Below are 19,132 nucleotides of genomic sequence, written 5' to 3'. Positions count from 1 at the left end.
CTTTAAAATTCACTCATTCAGTGTAATAAACTGACTTAAGTAGCACTTTTCCTGTGCCACTATGGAGATAGTAATCATAATAACTGCACAAGTATGGCATAACATCTATCATTTTACTGAATGTGATGTCCATGCAGTAGCTGACTGGTCCTTACCATGGCTGTACAGTCCTCAGAGCCGCTGGCGATGACATTGTCATTGTGTGGGCACCAGTCAATGTCCAGCACAGGTGCCGTGTGCCCACACACCAAGGGGTGATTTTTATCCACTCGCCCAGTCTGTAACGGAACAGAAAACACGTTTTTTCATGGTACCAAAGAAAAAATACGTGATTACATTACCTCTTTCACAGGAAGGAGAAACTGGGGGTTACTTCACCTGGGGAGATTTATGAGCCCATTTCATTTCTGACAACTGTTTGCACTGCACATTACAGATTCACTTCACTGCTTAAATGCTGACAAGTCCCCTTCTGTTTTCCTGTGGCAAACAATAGGAGCACAAGATGGAAGGAAAATGACACCTTGGCATGGGCAAGATGAAGTTCAAATTAATTTCAACAAAAGAAACAAATTCGTTCACTGCTCCTCTCCACTTTTAGAGAGCCAAACTGTGACTGTACATAATTCAACAGGGAATATTTTGTTTTGAGAAGAGTACACCACAGTAAAACAAAATACATGGTCTGGTTTTGCATATTAAGAGATCACTGAAATGCAACCCCAAGTTCTAAAGCATCACACCTCAAACACACAGCCCTGCATACAAGTTTCCACTTTATCTGTGCCTAGACTGAGAAATGTAATTCATAAATCATGTTCTCCTCAATTACAATGAGAGAAATCCAAGACACTGGTCAAGTTCAGACAGGCAAACTCAGATTCTGTACAATAATCAAGTTGAAATTTGCCATGTTATGAACTGTAGGCGTGGGTTACAGATTTAAAACCCTCTCAAGTCTTGATGTCAGAGTGGACCTAGGCAACAAAGCTGGCTGAGGCTGACGAAAAAACCGCTTCACAATTTGAGAGAAAATCTAGCCCATCATCTCAGTCTGGTGATTTAACACATTGTAATGCTGTAACTGAATAAGGCTGACTGAGATTTAAAGCACATTCATACTCTGTACTTTTAGTGTCAGTGTGAAGCCAAAATTGCTTTTCTTGAACTATATGTGCAGGCCCAAACTGACTGTGAGGTGAAACCAATTGAGACTGCCTCCTCGTTTCACCTTGTGCCAAGTCAAATTGGCCCCAACACCAGATTTAAGCTGCATTTACACATTAACTGCAGCATCACTGCAGAGCAAAACATGCTACAGTTGAACTGTAAATCCACACTTAAATCCTGGAAAACTGCAGCCAATTCAATTAGCATTATCTGATTGATTGTGGTTACTATGAAGATCCAGTTCAAAAGGAACATCAGTGATACTGGGAACATGAAAAGGAAAAATCCAATAAAATCACAACAGAGAGGAGCTGATCATTCACTGTGACTCGACCACAGGACACAAAGAAATCATGGAGACAAAGCCTGAATCTCCATTCTCTAAATTGCCAATCAATCTGACTGGTGTTCTCCATTATCAGTGTTCATTCCTGAAAATAAGAAATATATAAGAGGGGAGAAATATATGAGACACTATAAGACATGGCCTATGTACAATGAGTGTCCTTCGTCAAACCAACAGAGCTATGCATGCATGACACAGTGCCATACTAGAACATTCTACATAAGCAGTACACTCAGACTTCCCTATTTTTTTTTTAACAACCATTTTGAGGTACAAATTGAGATTATTTCACTGATCGTGAGATTAAGCCAGCATCCATGTTCTTTGATCAAGTCTTCATGAAGCACCTTGGGTTATTTATGATGCTAAATGTGCTGTTCTGCTGCGCTGTTGTTGCCCTGTTTTTCATGTCATGTGTCATTCTGATAAGGTGCTGATCAGGAGGTGGGGGAAGGGAAGAGAGAAAGAAAACATATCAGAACAAAACAATCCAGGCTGGTCTTGAGGCATTTTTGAGGAACTAATAATCAGTATGAATAGTACAGGCCTGGAAGTAGGCCTTCCATCCAACAAGGAAAACAAAAGTCAATAATAGCTACATAAGAGAGTCTTCTACTCCAATATGTACTCTGTTTCCATGGTGAAGCAAAAGGAGACACAAATAAAACACCGTATTTCCAAATGCGTTAACAAGCCAGAATCATCTGCTACATAGTTTCAATGTCCCAAAAATCAGCGTAAATATTTATTTTGTCGGACAGAAGAACTTTATATTTTAAAAATAGGGACAGAAACCTTTAAAAGACCTATTCCTCAACTTGTAAAATACCAGCTTATATCACAATTCCACTAAACCCAGTAACTATTATCAACGCACACAATAAAACCATTAATATTGGTGTATTTCCTTCTGTGTGCATAGCTAGTTTTTTTCCAAACTCTGAAAAGACACTAGCTTTATCAAAATGCACACAACTCAGTCCTGGCAAGTTCACAAATAACTCCAAATAACTGTCGTGGGGATGGTGTTAGAATCGATCATTAAGGAGGCTATAGTTGGGCACTTAGAAAATCTCAAGGTAATCAGGAATAGTCAGCATGGTTTTGTGAAAGGGAAATCATGTTTAACCAATTTATTGGAGTTCTTTGAAGGAATAACATGCGCTGTGGATAAAGGGGAGCCCGTTGACGTACTGTAAAATTCCAGAAGGTATTTGACAAGGTGCCATATAAAAGGTTATTGTGCAAAGTAGGAGCACATGGTGTAGCGGGTAACATATTAGCATGGACAGAAGATTGGCTGGCTGGCAGAAAACAGGGTATGCATAAATGGGTCCTTTTCTGATTGGTAGGATGTGACAAGTGGAGTCCTGCAAGGGTCTGTGCTGGGGCCTCAACTTTTACAATTGATATCAATGACTTAGATGAGGGGAGCGATGGCTTGGTAGCTAAATTTACAGATGACACAAAGGTAGGTAGGAAAGTATGTTATGAAGAGTAGATAAGGAGGTTGCAGATATAGATAGGTTGAGTGAGTGGGCAAAAATCAGGCAGATGGAGTATAATGTGTGAAAATGTGAAGTTGTTCACTTTGGCAGGAAGAATAAAAAAGCAAAGCATTACTTAAACGGAGAATGACTGCAAAATTCCTAGGTGTTCTAGTGCATGAGACACAGAAAGTTAGTATGCAGGTACAGAAAGTCATAAAGAAGGCTAATGGAATGCTATCCTTTACTACAAGAGGAATTGAAAATAACAGTAAGGATGTTATGCTTCAGTTATACAGGACATTGATGAGACCACATCTCGAATACTGTGTGCAGTTTTGGTCTCCTTATTTAAGGAAGGATGTAAATGTGTTGGAGGTGATTCAGAGGAGGTTTAGTTTAGTTTAGAGATACAGCACTGAAACAGGCCCTTCGGCCCACCGAGTCTGTGCCGACCATCAACCACCCATTTTTACTAATCCTACACTAATCCCATATTCCTACCACATCCCCACCTGTCCCTATATTTCCCTACCACCTACCTATACTAGGGGCAATTTATAATGGCCAATTTACCTACCAACCTGCAAGTCTTTTGGCAGGAAACCGGAGCACCCGGAGAAAACCCACACAGACACAGGGAGAACGTGCAAACTCCACACAGGCAGTACCCAGAATTGAACCCGGGTCGCTGGAGCTGTGAGGCTGCGGTGCTAACCACTGCGCCACTGTGCAGAATTGATACTTGGAATGAGCGGGTTGTCTTATGAGGAAAGGTTGGACAGACTGGGCTTGTTTTCACTGGAGTTTAGAAGAATGAGGGGAGACTTGATTGAAGTTTATAAAATCCTGAACAGTCTTGACAAGGTGGATGTGGACAGGATGTTTCCTCTTATGAGGGAGTCCAGAACTAGGGGGCACTGTTTTAAAATTAGGGATCACCCTTTTAGGACAGGGATGAAGAGAATTTTTTTCTCTGAGGGTTGTGTGACTTTGGAACACCGACTCAGAAGGTGGTGGAGGCAGGGTCATTGAATTTTTTTAAGGCGGAGGTAAATAGATTGTTGTTATGCAAGGGAATCAAAGGTTATCAGGGGTAGATGGAAGTGTGAAATTCAAGACACAAACAGATCAGCCATGATCTTATTGAATGGTGGAGCATTCTAGAGGGGCCGAATGGCCTACTTCTGCTCCTAATTTCTATGTTCGTAGAAGAAATATTCTACTCACATCAGGCCATTTGTAAAATCTGATCAGCTTGTAACAGGGCTGTTAAAGTACATATAGAATAGAATGCTTAGACAGCAGACCCTAGCTATACTACTGATTGCACCTCACACTGGTCTCAGGCCCTGATCTGCGTATTTACATAGGAACAGGGGTTTGCCTTTCAGCGTTTCAAACCTATTCTGCCATTCAATTAGATCACGGCTGATCTGTACCTCATTGTCATTAACCTGTCTTTGCTCCATATCCAAACTAGGGTTGTATTAACTAGAATTTAGAAGGTTAAGGGCTGATTTGATTGAGGTTTTCAAGATATTGAGAGGTGGATAGAGGGAGAATATTTCCACTGGTTGGGGAGTCCAGGATTAGGTGGGCTGGGTGGTGGGGAGTGGGGGGGGTGCATAGCCTCAAAATTAGAGCCAGACCTTTCTGGAGTGAAATTAGGAAACACTTTCACACACAAAAAGGATGGTAGAAATTTGCAACTCTCCTGTAAATGGCAATTGATGCTAGATCACTTATTAATTTAAATCGGTAATTGATAGATTTTTGTTAACCAAAGGTATTAAGGGATATGGGGCAAAGACAGATACATGGATTTAGGTCACAGATCAGCCATGAACTTACTGAAAGACAAGTAGGTTTGAGGGACTAAATAGCCTACTCCTGTTCCCATGCTCCTATGTGACTTGGTGTCAAATTTTGTTTGCTAACACTCCTTTGAAATGAAAGCAATTTGTTGCTGTTGTATTTTCCTGGCATGAGGCCACGCCCCACTCTTAAAAACTGCAAACAGTCATCAAATAATATTATTGCTTGAGATCAAGAGGGCGGCTCAATGCGTGGTCACAAAACCACCAAGCAGTGCATGCCAATGGGTGGTATTACAATTATCTAGTTTCATGGTTTATATTAATATTTTTAGAGGTCACTTTTAGTTTTGGGGAAATTAAATTTGTAAATGTAATGTAATTGAAACTCTAGAATTCAGCAGTTGCCAGCCCACCAAAGGTATTTACATTTCAAAGGTCTTTCCTAGGAGTGAGAGCCATAAAACAGCAGGTCGTCCGTTTGGTTGAGGAACTGAAGACGGTATGGCTAAAGAGAATTGCACCGTTTTTGTTAGCGATGTGAATTATTCATGTAGGCTCCAGATCAAAGGTTTTATTTTGAAGCTAGAAGCTAAATCAATTTAAATATGAATCAGACATCACAGAGGTTTTCTGTTACCATAGAGATGTGATTCAGGGAGATTTTTGACTGTAGGATTTTTCCAGAAGGTGGTTAGAGTTCTGGTTGTTGCCAGGCTGGAAGCAGCTGGGGTGAAGCAGAGAGCGCGAGCTGCCAGCAGTTGGTGTTTCGGAAGCAGCTGGACCCAGTAGCAAAAGGGCTATCAGGAGTCAAAGGTGCCTTCTGATTCAAAATCTCTACGCAAAAGTGCCAGTGAAGCCCATGCTTGATCTAGGAAGTCTGCAGTCATGAGCTGCTGAAGGAAAATTGAAGGGTTCACCTTGCTGGATGCTAGCAGAGGAATCCAAAGAGATCTCATACCATGGAGGATAGCTGTAACACTAAGGAGAGTGAAAGTAAATTCCTAAGTACTGTGACATGCCTTGGATTGGCCCCAGGAGAAATGAAGGAACCCTGAAGAACCTGTAAAGTATAGGGGGACTCATGGGTGGAAGTAAAAGTCAAATAGGGAGTGTTCTATTGAGATTTTGGGTCTAAAGTATAAGTCATTACAAATTATAGTGTTATGTTAGTAGTGCTTGCTTTGTTTAACTCTTGTGCAGTGCAGGCTTTGTTTAAGACGTGACATTTTGTGGCGTGATTCCTTTATTAATAACGGGGAGTTCGAATTTCTCTTTTAAAAATTTATTGGTCTCTATTGGGATCGTAACAGTGGGGACAGTATCTCTTGGTGGAGTACACACTTTGGTTGTATGGTGAGATGCTTCACTTGGAACCAGTATCCAAGCTTGAAATTAAAAAAAACACAATGTGGCTTGAAAAATCCATTCCAGCTCATGAAATTAAATTTATTCTGGCACCTTTTGCAATATGTCGTCACTTCGTGCTATTTTTCTTCCCTGAGCTTTGCTCTGGTGCCGAGAGCCCATCAGACTCATGCCTGGAACTCAGCCCATCCAATGCTCCTGACTAACTGGGTCACCAAAAGCTCCATCGCAGTAGTAAGCCATACAATTCCCACCTCACAAATGCTCCACCCGTTGATGTCCGTCACAGCATATGAACAGAAACCAATCTCAGCACAAAAACGCTGCTTTTCACTGTGTAAACACCTTTATACTTGATTCCCAGTCATCTTCCACCTGCTCTCAGCTGTCCAAAACCTTTAACCTGCAGCAAGTTCTGCCATTCAGACAGGATCCATTCATATTGTTTCAACAATCCTGTGGCCTGACAAACGACTTCCAACTCTCCAGCAAGGCAACAATGGTACACAGGAAAATATGGAAAGACCTTAGAGGAAATGCTGATCTCGCTCTTCTTTTTGTAGCTCCTCGCTGACCTGCTGTGTATTTCCAGTACTTTGTTCTTATTTCGAATTCAAATGCCTGTTTGGATTACAATGGTCTGAGGTTCCTTTGATGTTGCATCAGATGAGCGGATAGGTTCAAGTCCCAAATCCATTTTTGTTTCTTCCTCGTTGAGGAAATTTACTCAAGCTCGCTCCTATGCGATTTTGAAGTAGAACACCACAATTAAGTTTCTTCAATGAATTCTCATCATTGCCACAATGATGAACTTTACTGAATATTTCCCCCTTTCATTTTTTGAAAAAATTGCCACAAAAATGATCAAATAAAAGCTAAGGCCAAATTCTCACCGTTACCAGTATAAAAGATTATGGAGGTGGGGTTTATCGTATAAAATCCACGATTATGGAGTAAGGCGAACAGGGCGTGTACCGCTGATCATCAAACTCATGTTAGCCATTGAACTAGGCAGAAATAGGCAAATAAGTAACTAAGAACCATTTCAAAAGACAAAAATCTTAGCCAATAAGCATTTCATTCACATACACATTCTGCAGTGAAAGGAGGAGCCAGCCACATATAGGATTAGGTGCACCCAATGGAAAGTTCTGATTCAAAGATCTCTTCCAAGATTTTTGGTTGTAATTTTCTTATATCTGCATTCTTCTGAATAATGAAGACTATACAAAGGTATCATGTTGTAAATACTTGGTAGAGGTGGTTTTTGGGAGGTTGGAAGAGGGGACAAGATATAGAGAGTTTGATCCCACTGACACCAATGTTACAGAGCAAACACATAAAGGGATCAGCTTGGCTAACATCACCCGAGAGTGAAGGAAATGGGTGCACCCTGGGATTCATGGAGCAGCTCTAGGTTTATGTTTTAAACAAACCCGATACTGGTGGCCAAAGTTCCTTCTAAGCTGTGCATGCGCACGGTCATGCAACAGTCATGAAGGTACCATGTAGACTGCTCACGAGCTGTCCCCTTTAAGATACCACACAAAAAAATTTAAAGGTATCGTACATTGAAATAAACAGGCCACGCACAATAAAGAAAATCTAGAGGGATTATTGATGCCAACTCCTGCTTGCACTCATCATAGTTACCTTGCCCTCTAAACAAGTTATACACAGCAAATAAATCAAGCTTTTACGGTCGTTGGTTTATTGGAAGGTTGTGTATGGGTAAAATCAGGAGCAGTGCTGCCAGGAAGCCTCTTGATGGAATATATGAAAGTATGGAAGTAGGAGGTGGTAATCACACAATTCTTTTGTATGTAACATTCTTGTATGCCTATAGTACATTGAAGAAAATTAGAGATCAGGTGAAAGAGGAACTATAGGGTGCAACAAGGGCTAACAGTGAATCTATTGGCAGAGATATACAAGTGCGTTATTTGAGGTGACCATGTTTGGGGTCAGTATGTCTTGGGTCAATATTTCCTGCATATAATGTGTTTCTAAATCACAGATGCTCCACACGATCAATAATGATGTTTAGTTCAATTAACGACCTTGGATAATAATAGGCTATCAAATTGGTGGAAAATTAAAGGTCACGTGTTTAAAATGTGCAGGATCTGCCTAGTCAGAGGACATGTTTTCTGGGGGGCAAGCCATTCAATAACAGGTAGCAGAGGGGTCAGACAGTGTGATCTGACTGGGATTGCTGTTCTTTTCTAATTTTGCAAGTCATTGTCCAGTAATGGGCGGCACAGTGGCACAGTGGTTAGCACCGCAGCCTCACAGCTCCAGGGACCCGGGTTCAATTCTGGGTACTGCCTGTGCGGAGTTTGCAAGTTCTCCCTGTGACCGCGTGGGTTTTCGCCGGGTGCTCCGGTTTCCTCCCACAGCCAAAGACTTGCAGGTGATAGGTAAATTGGCCATTGTAAATTGCCCCTAGTGTAGGTAGGTGGTAGTGAATATGGGATTACTGTAGGGTTAGTATAAATGGGTGGTTGTTGGTCGGCACAGACTCAGTGGGCCGAAGGGCCTGTTTCAGTGCTGTATCTCTAAATAAAAACAATAATAGAAACTCAAACCTATCAACTATAAATTCTAATGGTTCAAACACTCTGAAGAGTAATTCTGGATGCATTACTGCAACATTTTTCAAACAAATAACAAATGCCTCAGACACTGCAAAAAAAGATGGCCAAACCCTGCAAATCCCATGTTTTTCCGTCACAGTTCTGTCTGCCATGAGGCAGGTTTGTTTAGACTTAGTTGGGGACTGCTGGAAGGAATGAGGCAATTCCTCTTATCTGGATATGTGTGGTGGGGAGGGGGGGGGGGTTGCGGGAGGGGGGGAAGAGAGAGAGGGAGAGAGAGAAATTTGTGTCATTGCTGAAGTTAAATTGTGTCCAGTTCCCTGATCTTGATGTGCTGACTCAGTAAAGCTCACGGACCAGAAAAATTTGTCCTCTTGGTCGGAAAACATTATACGATGGCTAAAGGAATTACAACAGTTCACACTCTTTGCAAAATGTAGGAGGTTTCTGCACAACGACATATTTCCAAAAACTGCTGAATGAGGCAGCAACCTTTTATTGTTAACTCTGGCGTGAAGGGAAGACCTGTGTTTTGAGATAAACTGTCTTCTCCAATCTCCAATGAGTTTTATTCACAGGGTTCATGTAGCCAAATCTGCCTATATTTTCCAGGCTTGTTAATTTCAGTGCTAACCAGACTATGTCATGACTGGTTTATTCAAGCCTTTGGCCCAGTTCCTGTGGCATTTAAAGCTAGCTCTCCATCCAATAGCCTCTAGAAGATTTGAGCATCCTCCGCTAGGTAGCAATTTTATTACTGTAGACATGCTGGGTACGACAGTTATTTATAGTATCGTAACCTGTTCTGTTACTCAGCACAGCATTCGTTTGACACGAATAATTACAGAGAGGCTTCTAAAACCGTTGTCCCGTAATCAGAAACGTACATCTAGATGGACTGGAAAATGAAACACTGAAGTTCACTTGGTCACCCAGCATCAAAGACAAGGGAAACCGGAGTCACCGTTAATCAGCTACAGCCTTTTTATTTGAAGCAAGCATCAATCGTTTCTTTGGTTTTAGATCTTCCAAATTCTGACACTCACAAAGTTATTTAGGTGATCAGACGGTAATTCAACCACATCTACTGATGCATGTATATCCAATAGGAAATGCCAGTTGATGAGCTGGGGCTCCTCATGGTCCTAACCTCCCTTGAACTGGTGAAATGCTCTTTAATAAATTCATGTCACTTAATGTTTGAATGGGGCTGCAAATGCACAAACTGATCAAAGGTTAGAGTGAAGTAATGTACCCACTCACCCAGTTAGCACTACCCTCTGAGATTTTAAAACGCTGTCTAAAATATATAAACCACATTTAACTTTCCATTTAATATAAAAGTAATCATTACCTCATTACAACTCAGTCTTTTTTTTAAAAAAATGTAACGTTGCCCTTTTTAAATTTAGTTTAAAGATTTCCAATGGCGAGAAGAACATCACTGTTACCAGTGGACTGTGCCATTCGAACAGCTTTACTCAAGAGTGGAATTCCAAGTGTGTAGATTTGAGAGACATTATCACAGTGCACTTTAAAGCAACAGGCCATATTGTACCATATGTGTAGCTTGTGTGGACAGCAGTAATCAAATCAACACTAACCGGTGTCTGGATGGGCACTGCCTAAAGTATCAAGATTCAGGATCTATATCTGGAGCTTCAGGAGGTGGACATAGTCACTTGATTTATGTTGTTTCTTCAACATAAATTTAATATGCCTTCTTGACGTTCCTCGTGAGGATAATGATTAAAATTCAGTTTACTTTTCTTTAAATGAGAAAATATAACGCATTCTTGCCTATAATCCAGACAATTGCAACTCCACCTATCCCATCACCGTATCAACTGAGGTGAAAGACTTAATCATACTGATCAATGTCTCATATGCTTCCCACAGAAACAGAATCAGTTTGCAAGCTTCAGCTTGATGAGCACATTCAGTTGCTAAATATTGAATTCTTGTGGTATTGAGCTGATGCTATTCTGTTTCTGACTATTTCAGTTTATATTTGACATCACAATATTAGCGATTCTACCATCAACACTGACAAATCAACAAAGCTCGCTCCTTTAAATGTGAATTCTCCCCAAGACTAAGGTAATGATTTCAGGTACTGAGCACTGCTGACACTTCATGCTCTCATTTAGAAGAATATTTAGCCGACAGTCCTCATCTTTAGCAATAGTCCTGAGTTTTTATTCCTTAAAACTTCTACATAATTCAAAACATAAATAGGAGGCCTGCAACATAGAAAAAGATAGAAATTACAACACAGGTCATTAGACTGAACCAATCTATGTCATTGTTTCACTGTCTACCCTCCATGCGAGCAATGCACCGTGGGCAAGTTTCCCAGTGGAAGATATTACTGCGGATCCATGGACCACACACACACACAATGCCTGGTCCAAAAGCACAATTTGCAGCGGAGATCTTAACTTGCTGCAGTTTGTAGTTGTTAATCGGGCTTACAAAGATGAAGGCAATATCATCTTCCTGAACAGATTTATCTGGATTACATAATATCTCCAAAGCTTGAGAATTTACTGCCAAGTCTCCTATCGTTCAGGAATAAGGTCATCAACACACTGTCCACATGGTCACATGTGACATGTGTAACCAGTATCAATATTATCATGCACCACCTCATATGCATAATCCACTAGGAGGTACTAGGTGCTGTACAAGGTACCTATCTACTGAAATAGTAAGCCCAACACTAAATTTGTTCATTTCTTTTTATAAGTTCAAATACAGTTCACTACATTTATTGGGCCAAAAAAGTCTAACAATAGGAAAGGCATTTGCAAAATAGAATTCAATATCTTTTTTTTTTTCTTTGCTGGTTTTCTCTTTTTGGGATGCTCACTGCAGTGTATCCACCAGAAGGCTGTATTATCTGCCCTGTGGACCTCTTCGTGACCACATTCAGTGGTTCTTTCCATGGTTCCTCAGCAGGAAATAGGAAGGGGTGAAACAAGGCATGTGCCCCACTTGGCCTGATGAGCCAGTTGGAAATCAAGTGCTGATCTGGAGACATGTCGTTTTACAGAGTACATCAAAAAGAAATTAATAATTGCGTTAGTACATGTTAACAACTTGAACAGCAGGGGAGATAATGCATTAACACTATCTACACTCTTAAATACTCTGTGCTCATATGACAGAGCTTTGTCTCATTAGCTTTAATGTTTACCTGACGTCTCTGAAGTTCGATCAGATTTAAATTGGAGGTGGTCTCATTGATTTAAATGGGAAGATTCTTCCGTCACAGAGAACTGGTTGGCTATTGCTGGCATGTTGTGCCAATTAACTGACAAACCCATTTGACCTAGCCATGCAGATTTCCTCCATCAATCTGCAGAAAAATTGGTAGAATCCGCTTTGTATTGTATGATTTGTGTCTACTTACTGTTGGTAAATTACACAGCATCTGTTTTTCTGCATGAAGTATTGTTTGATTTGTAGGAGCAATCCCCTCTCAGGAAAATGCATTCAAGATCGTTTGAATTGCTCTGGCAAATGGAACTATTGAGCACTACTCAGGAGTGCTCATTTTCTTGTTAAAAAGCAAAGAGTTGGATGATGAAGAAGGGGCCAGAGGTGATCAAACCTGTCTAGCCAGATGTGGGATTGAGGAAGAAAGGATGCTGAATCCATAGATCAATTTTATTACAAGGAACCAAAATTAGAAGCATTCTTACTCAGGGTAATTAATCCAATACAAATGTTTCCTGTGTTTGTTATATGTATAACTAGTAACAAGAGTACTTCAGATTGCTGTTTGTACAGCACGTTATCAATGACTTTAGTTTACAATCTTCTGTCTGTGTGATAGCATCCATCAATAGAATTTGGTAGTGGGTGGTGTGTTACGACCGAGGCGGGAGGAGTGCACTGTTTATTCCAGTTCCACTTCTCCACGGATCACAACATATATTTACATTTTTTTTCCCAGTTACCGTTACGGTCAATCATAGACTCTATTTTTATCCCAGAATAAAACACACCAACCAGGTTTCTTTAATAAACAACAAAATTATCAGTTTATTATAAAACAAGTCTTAACCAGTAATGAAGTAAAGCATAAACACACAGATTGAAATATTAAAGTTCCCTGTTTACCTTAGCCACACACACACATAACAGTTAACCAGAAAAATAAAGGGATTTTTGTTTTTAAAGAGTTCTATTACAGACAAAAAAACACTTGGGCTGAATATTTGCTCATTCTTGAAGAAACAGCAGATGAGATATGTTGTGTTCCAAAACTGGCACACTGTCTGGCCTCCAAGTACATGTAGGCCGCACAAGACCTCTCAGTGACCCTTTTAAAAAACATTTCCAGCAACTGCTTTTCAAAGTCTTTACATGACCCCCTTTGAAAACCCCAAAGTTTAACATTTCTTCAATCTTTCAAAAACAAATTCTCAAAAAATATATTTAACAAAACAAAGAGGCACTTTCTTATCAGGTGGAAAATCACTTTAAATCCTCAAAGTAGACTTCTGATAAATAAGGACACCTTTTGATAAGGGTTGAGCATGGAAAAGGGCGCAACTTCCAGATTGCAGGACAGAATTTAGATGAGCCAACTCCAACAATCTGAAAGCCTTTCCCCTTACAGGAACAGCTGTCAGACTACTGAGGGAAAAGACTGTAACAAAAAGTTATTTCCAAAGCTTCTGTCATCAGACCTCCAAAAGATTAATACAACATTTGTTCTCATTCTGCTTTAGACAATAACATGTAACAGTCAACTTGCCATTACCGAGCATTATTTTAACAATCTGTATTAAGATAGATCAGGACCCAACAATTCGTCCCATGGGTAATTAATTATGTTTTCTTTTTGCTCGGATTCAAAGCAGATTATCCACCACATGTTCTAATGACATAATACATTTTCTAAACAGTATGCAATGGGCGTGGGGGACTTTTGTTCAAGTACAAAAATTCTTGGAAGCCAAGTTAACATATCATGTTTCTTCAACCAGATGTTGAATAATAGTGTCTATAATCACTGTGTAATATTAAAGTTACAACAAAAGAAAGCTATCTATTTTGGGACTAATATCCAAAGTTTGGTTTGTTCTTGATATTTAGTTGACTGTGTTTCAATGAAACTGAAACTAAATTAATACATTAAAAATACAAGGGTGGTTTGCAGTTGCTAACTGATGACTTGAATGCTGGATTAGTCAATGTGCATTTGTTCAACATTGTTGATCATCCCGAAGAGAGTTAGAAAGGAAAGCACCATTACTTTAAAAGTCACGCAAACATCAGAGAATGTAAAATAAATGATGAGCACACTTTGTAAATATGTCAACCCCTGCTGCCTTGGCCTAACCATGCCTTAATCTGTCCTGTGAGAAATTCTTTGTGGTACAAATAACATTAAATCTGAGTAATTTTATGCTGCATGATTTTATAATGTGGAATGGAAGAGGTGATGACAGGAAATGGTAGATGAATACAGACAAACAAATTAAATTCCAACCTTAAGGACATACTGTCCTGTTAGAATATTGCCTCTTATTCTTTGGATTTTGGGGTCAAGCCCAATCCAGGCAGATGTGACGCGGGCAATCGGTTTCTGTCGTGAATTGAGATGGAACGTGTTTGAAAGATCACTACTCTGTTCCTCGTGGACTCGAGTCAATGGTACAAATTTGGCATTAAGACATCAGTCTCCTGCGAAGGCACCATAATGTCAATGAATGTGACTATTAGGTTGGTGCAGTACATTTGGGGTTCAACTACCTTTTAAAAACTCTAAGAGCCTGAGGTCTGTTGTACTACGCCCATGTGGAATGGTTAATACAAGTGTGTGTATGTGGGAGGGGGAGGAGTGATTAAAATCCATAAACCCTCAATCTTATAAAAGATCATATTCCTGTGGAAAACATGGATACTGCAGCAGCTTTAGGGAGACTACAAATCCAATGGCCGCAAGGATCCAGATAAATTTGGGGAGGGATTGGGCCAACAAAAATTTGAATTAATCAAACATAGATGATGACTCCTCTGATGGTGTATCTGGTGAAAGCATTGCTTGGTGTGACACTGAGTCATGCAGGCAAGGGAGGTTGCAGATACAGTTGTTGCCTGTGTGGAGTTAGTGAACTGACAGCAAAATTGGTTTTTGGCTAGGGAAGGTGTGGGCGGGGGGGGGGGGTGCGGGGTAGCGTTGGGTGTAGGTGAGGAATGCAAATCAGAATTCCCACGACTGACTGCCAATGACCGCCCCCTTCCCCCCGCGTCCCCCCCCCCACCCCCCCAAAACCAAAAAAACAGTGTGTCTGGGCAGACAGAGAGGGTAGGAACAGTACTGAGTTCAAGATCCTGGCAACATTCTCTGAACTGACACATGAGGAATGACCACTTGGACGCGGTCACTAGAGGAATACCAGCACTAATCAAAGAGTACCAAACCATATCGCAGCATCTAAAGAGGGGATGGGGAGGGGGAGTGGGGGAAAATAATTGCAGCAAGAATCACTAAACTGAATATACATGTTACTGCAGATTTCAGATCACAAAGCATGACCGGTTGCCTCAGCTTGCTCACCAGCAACTCAAATATTTTAACATGTATAAATAATTCATATTTGATTCTACACCACAAAACACATTATCTTTATTTCAGTTTGCGCCAAGCCCTAAACATCATAAAACATTTTTTCCTTCAATAGCAATATGAATCAATTAACCTTTGTTACAATCATTTGTTACAAGTCATCCAGTAGTAACGCATAGTTGTTTTATGGTTTGCAAATGGTGCATAATAATTACCCTAATTCAAATTGATTACTCATTGCAAGGGTAGAGGAAAGGGAATGATGTTCAGTATAGAGTCAGGACCTGGTCTTTCTGTTTGACCTTGCTGGACCTACAGTTTATATGATTTGCTTTGTTACTAACAAGTTGCTGCTTTTTATGGCAACTTAGGACCTAGGGACAGATCATGTGCCCGGATCCTTCTCTGATCTGCCCAAGAATGAAACAGTTGTACACAGAAAGTGAGTTACATGGCAGTAATACAATACCTTGGGTTTGTGTGTCAAGGTCAAGTGATATGTGTTCATCCATTGAAGCCCGAGCAAATAAATCCTTAAATTCATTGAGAGGTATTTTCATTTATAATTCACGTTTAAGGTTTAACTTTTCAAAATGTATTTAGCTTTTGGTCAGGATGTCGTGCATCCGCTGATGGTTCAGGATGAAAGCATAACATGGGAAAAAAGGTGAGCAAAGCAGAATAGGTTTACAATGCAGATGCGCAGTCCTGCTGAGTTATCATGTACACATTATGTACCCATCATTTTTCTGATGGCTTACCATCTTAATATTTGGCATCCTCCCAACATTTAATTACATTAATTTCAATGAGGTGTAGAATACATTACAATGAAAGGCACAGAGTGCCATGAGAAAATGGTACTTAGGGTTGTGCTACAGTTTATGGCTAATTCAGTTGCCCAACATACTGCTCTTTCTCTCCCTCACAAATGTATATACATCCACAAGAACAATGCACCAACTCCATTCAATTGCAATGACTTATCCCCTCTTCTGGATTACATGCATTTCATGCCAATCCAACTCACATATATTAAGAGATTTTCAGTTAATAATGGTTAATTTAAGTTAAGGTGCTTTTAATATTAGAAAATGTTGCAAAATTATTAAGTGGCTCACAACTCAGATACTATTCTGGACAATCTTTCCTTTTAGAAAAGTAATTTTCTCCCATTCCTTTTCAGAAAAATGTGCACCCTTCCTTTTGCAAGGCCAGCGATATCATACATAAATTCTCAGGCTTCTACCATTCTTGAGCTGGCCAGCAACGGATGCCGAGAGGTCTAGAGTGTAGAAAGGTGCCTAGTTGTTATCAGTAAACAGTAAATCTATTACTGGAACAGCATCAGATAAAATATCAATCTGCAATGTTTGAATCAACCTTCCAGTTACCTTCAACACAGGCACTCAGTCCACATCAATTGCAGTACAAAACTGACATCAATTAAAATATTCCTATTCAATTCATGCCTGATCATGTAAAATGCAATTTAATTCTATTTTCTTCAGGCCAACTGCTTAGATCCGGATACAAACCTGACAATGCATTATCACATCTTACATTGGTCTAGTTTAGTTTTAGTTTAGTTTAGAGATACAGCACTGAAACAGGCCCTTCGGCCCACCGAGTCTGTGCCGACCATCAACCACTCATTTATACTAATCCTACACTAATTCCATATTACTACCACATCCCCACCTGTCCCTATATTTCCCTACCACCTACCTATACTAGGGGCAATTGCTAATGGCCAATTTACCTATCAACCTGCAAGTCTTTGGCATTTGGGAGGAAACCGGAGCACCCGGAGGAAACCCACGCAGACACAGGGAGAACTTGCAAACTCCACACAGGCAGTACCCAGAATTGAACCCGGGTCGCTGGAGCTGTGAGGCTGCGGTGCTAACCACTGCGCCACTGTGCCATCTACACAATGGAAGAACTGGCCATGAAGTATCATAATGGCACAGCTTTTATGCATTCCAATACACGACCAAGCTGTTGTAGAATTTCCCTGTGGCAAGCCTCTGATCTTGAATATTTTGTTAGAACAATGTCACTCCAGGTTGCTCTCATGCACCATAGGCTACACATATTAAACATGACACACCTTAAGGGCTGAGATCATGTTGGTAAATTACTCAAGCCTAACTCTAATGACTTACAACAATATTTGAATCACGCAAAAGTGTTAATGCCATGCAGCACACCGCAATTTCATGTTTGACATCTCTGTAACAATACGTGTAGTACCATAAACACACTCTAACGCAAAAACAGACAACAGCAAAATGTCATTGCTAACACTGCAATGATTCCCAATATTACATTAGCGTATGGGCAGTTTTCTTGGCAACACTCTCGTGATGTTCAGCTATCTTCAAGCAAAATGAAAAATATTCAATTTTACAAATAAATCAATCATCTACTTCCATCCCAAAGCATGAAATCCCAATTATGTTTTGGCAACAGGGTTTCAAAGTAACAGCTCATTTTTGTCAGTGGTCATTTTGCTGAAAGAGAATCACTGCAGTCAATATCATCAAAAAGAACTATTCTTGGGTTTTAGTTTTGTGAATATGATGCTACATAAATGGTGGCTACACACTTATATTTAAAAAAAATTAAAATGATGGTTGCTTATCTTGCTGACCTTCACAGCAGTTGCCTACTTGTACTTTGTGGCAGCTTAACAAGCATCGCATGCTGGTAGGTTAATGAAATCCAGCAGGCAACAGCTGCCAGGAAGATACAAAGACAAGTGAAGAACAGAGAACAGAGTCTATTGAGAATTGCAACATTCGGCAATAATATATCCCAGAACATGGTTGCTCCTCAAACATTAGACATAGAATTACTTTTTAAAAGGTACCTTGGTAGATCAGGTTTAGGTTTTTGATATAACATATACACTTGACAATTGATGCCAGGCCAAAATGCATGATATACTTAGGATGACCAAACATGGCAAAGGAATAAAGAAGTTAATGTTAACGGCCTATAGTTGGATGCCCATTAACTAGGCATACAAACTTCTTTCATGTTTGGCTCAGTGATGAAAAGTGCCGCAACTTAGCCAAGAGTGCAATGGATTTGTGAGGAACGTCATCCCATAGATAGTTGGAACTGGATTGGAATTTTATATGACTGTACAATTCACAAATAGTGTAAGAGTTTATAGATAGCCTGATTAATGGAAATATAATTCTGATTATACATATCTTCAAAACTGTCCTATAAATATCTCCAAAAGGAATTGTGTTTAAAATACTTGAGCTTCATAAAAATATGCATTATAAATTTTTTTACTGTCATTTATTAGGCCATGAAATTGATAGTGAGTTACCTGAAGAGATTGCTACTTCTCTAAAGTATCATAAATGCAACATTTCTTTAATTAGTCAAATGTCCCCTCTCAAAAATGCCTGGGTGTTTGAATTTTTTTTAAGTTCAATTAAACCAATTTTTTTTTTAAAGCGAATTTTAAAACTGCCAGGGAGATGGAAATGCTGGGAAATTAGGACTGGTCAGTATGAAGCACTCCTGGTCAGGTACAGCATCCATTGGGAAAAAAAGACTTACAGTGACATCACGGGAAATCTGCAAAGTGATTGGTTGGGTAAGTTACAGCTGTTGGTCAATTTAAATAGCTTAAACAAATCAGGGGAAAAAAGACCTCAAGTGATAAAGTGAGTACTACTAGTGTGTTTTTATTTAAATACTGTAATTTAGATTGTTGTGGGTAGTGTTTGGAGTAG

The 19,132-nt window shown here is 39.9% G+C and overlaps 1 protein-coding gene across 1 annotated transcript in view; it reads right to left on the bottom strand.

The window, feature by feature from the left end:
- Positions 1-19,132, bottom strand: part of LOC137346515 (coronin-6-like) — a 226,905-nt gene that overhangs the window by 65,595 nt on the left and 142,178 nt on the right. Inside the window, exon 3 of the mRNA XM_068009982.1 lies at positions 156-278. Coding sequence (XP_067866083.1) covers positions 156-278 — 123 coding nt within the window. The remainder of the gene's footprint in view (positions 1-155; positions 279-19,132) is intronic.

This window comes from Heterodontus francisci, chromosome 30 (genome assembly GCF_036365525.1).
Source record: "Heterodontus francisci isolate sHetFra1 chromosome 30, sHetFra1.hap1, whole genome shotgun sequence".
Lineage (NCBI taxonomy): Eukaryota > Metazoa > Chordata > Chondrichthyes > Heterodontiformes > Heterodontidae > Heterodontus > Heterodontus francisci.
The sequence above is the reverse complement of the archived record's forward strand: the minus strand, read 5'-3'. Positions and strand labels throughout refer to the sequence as shown.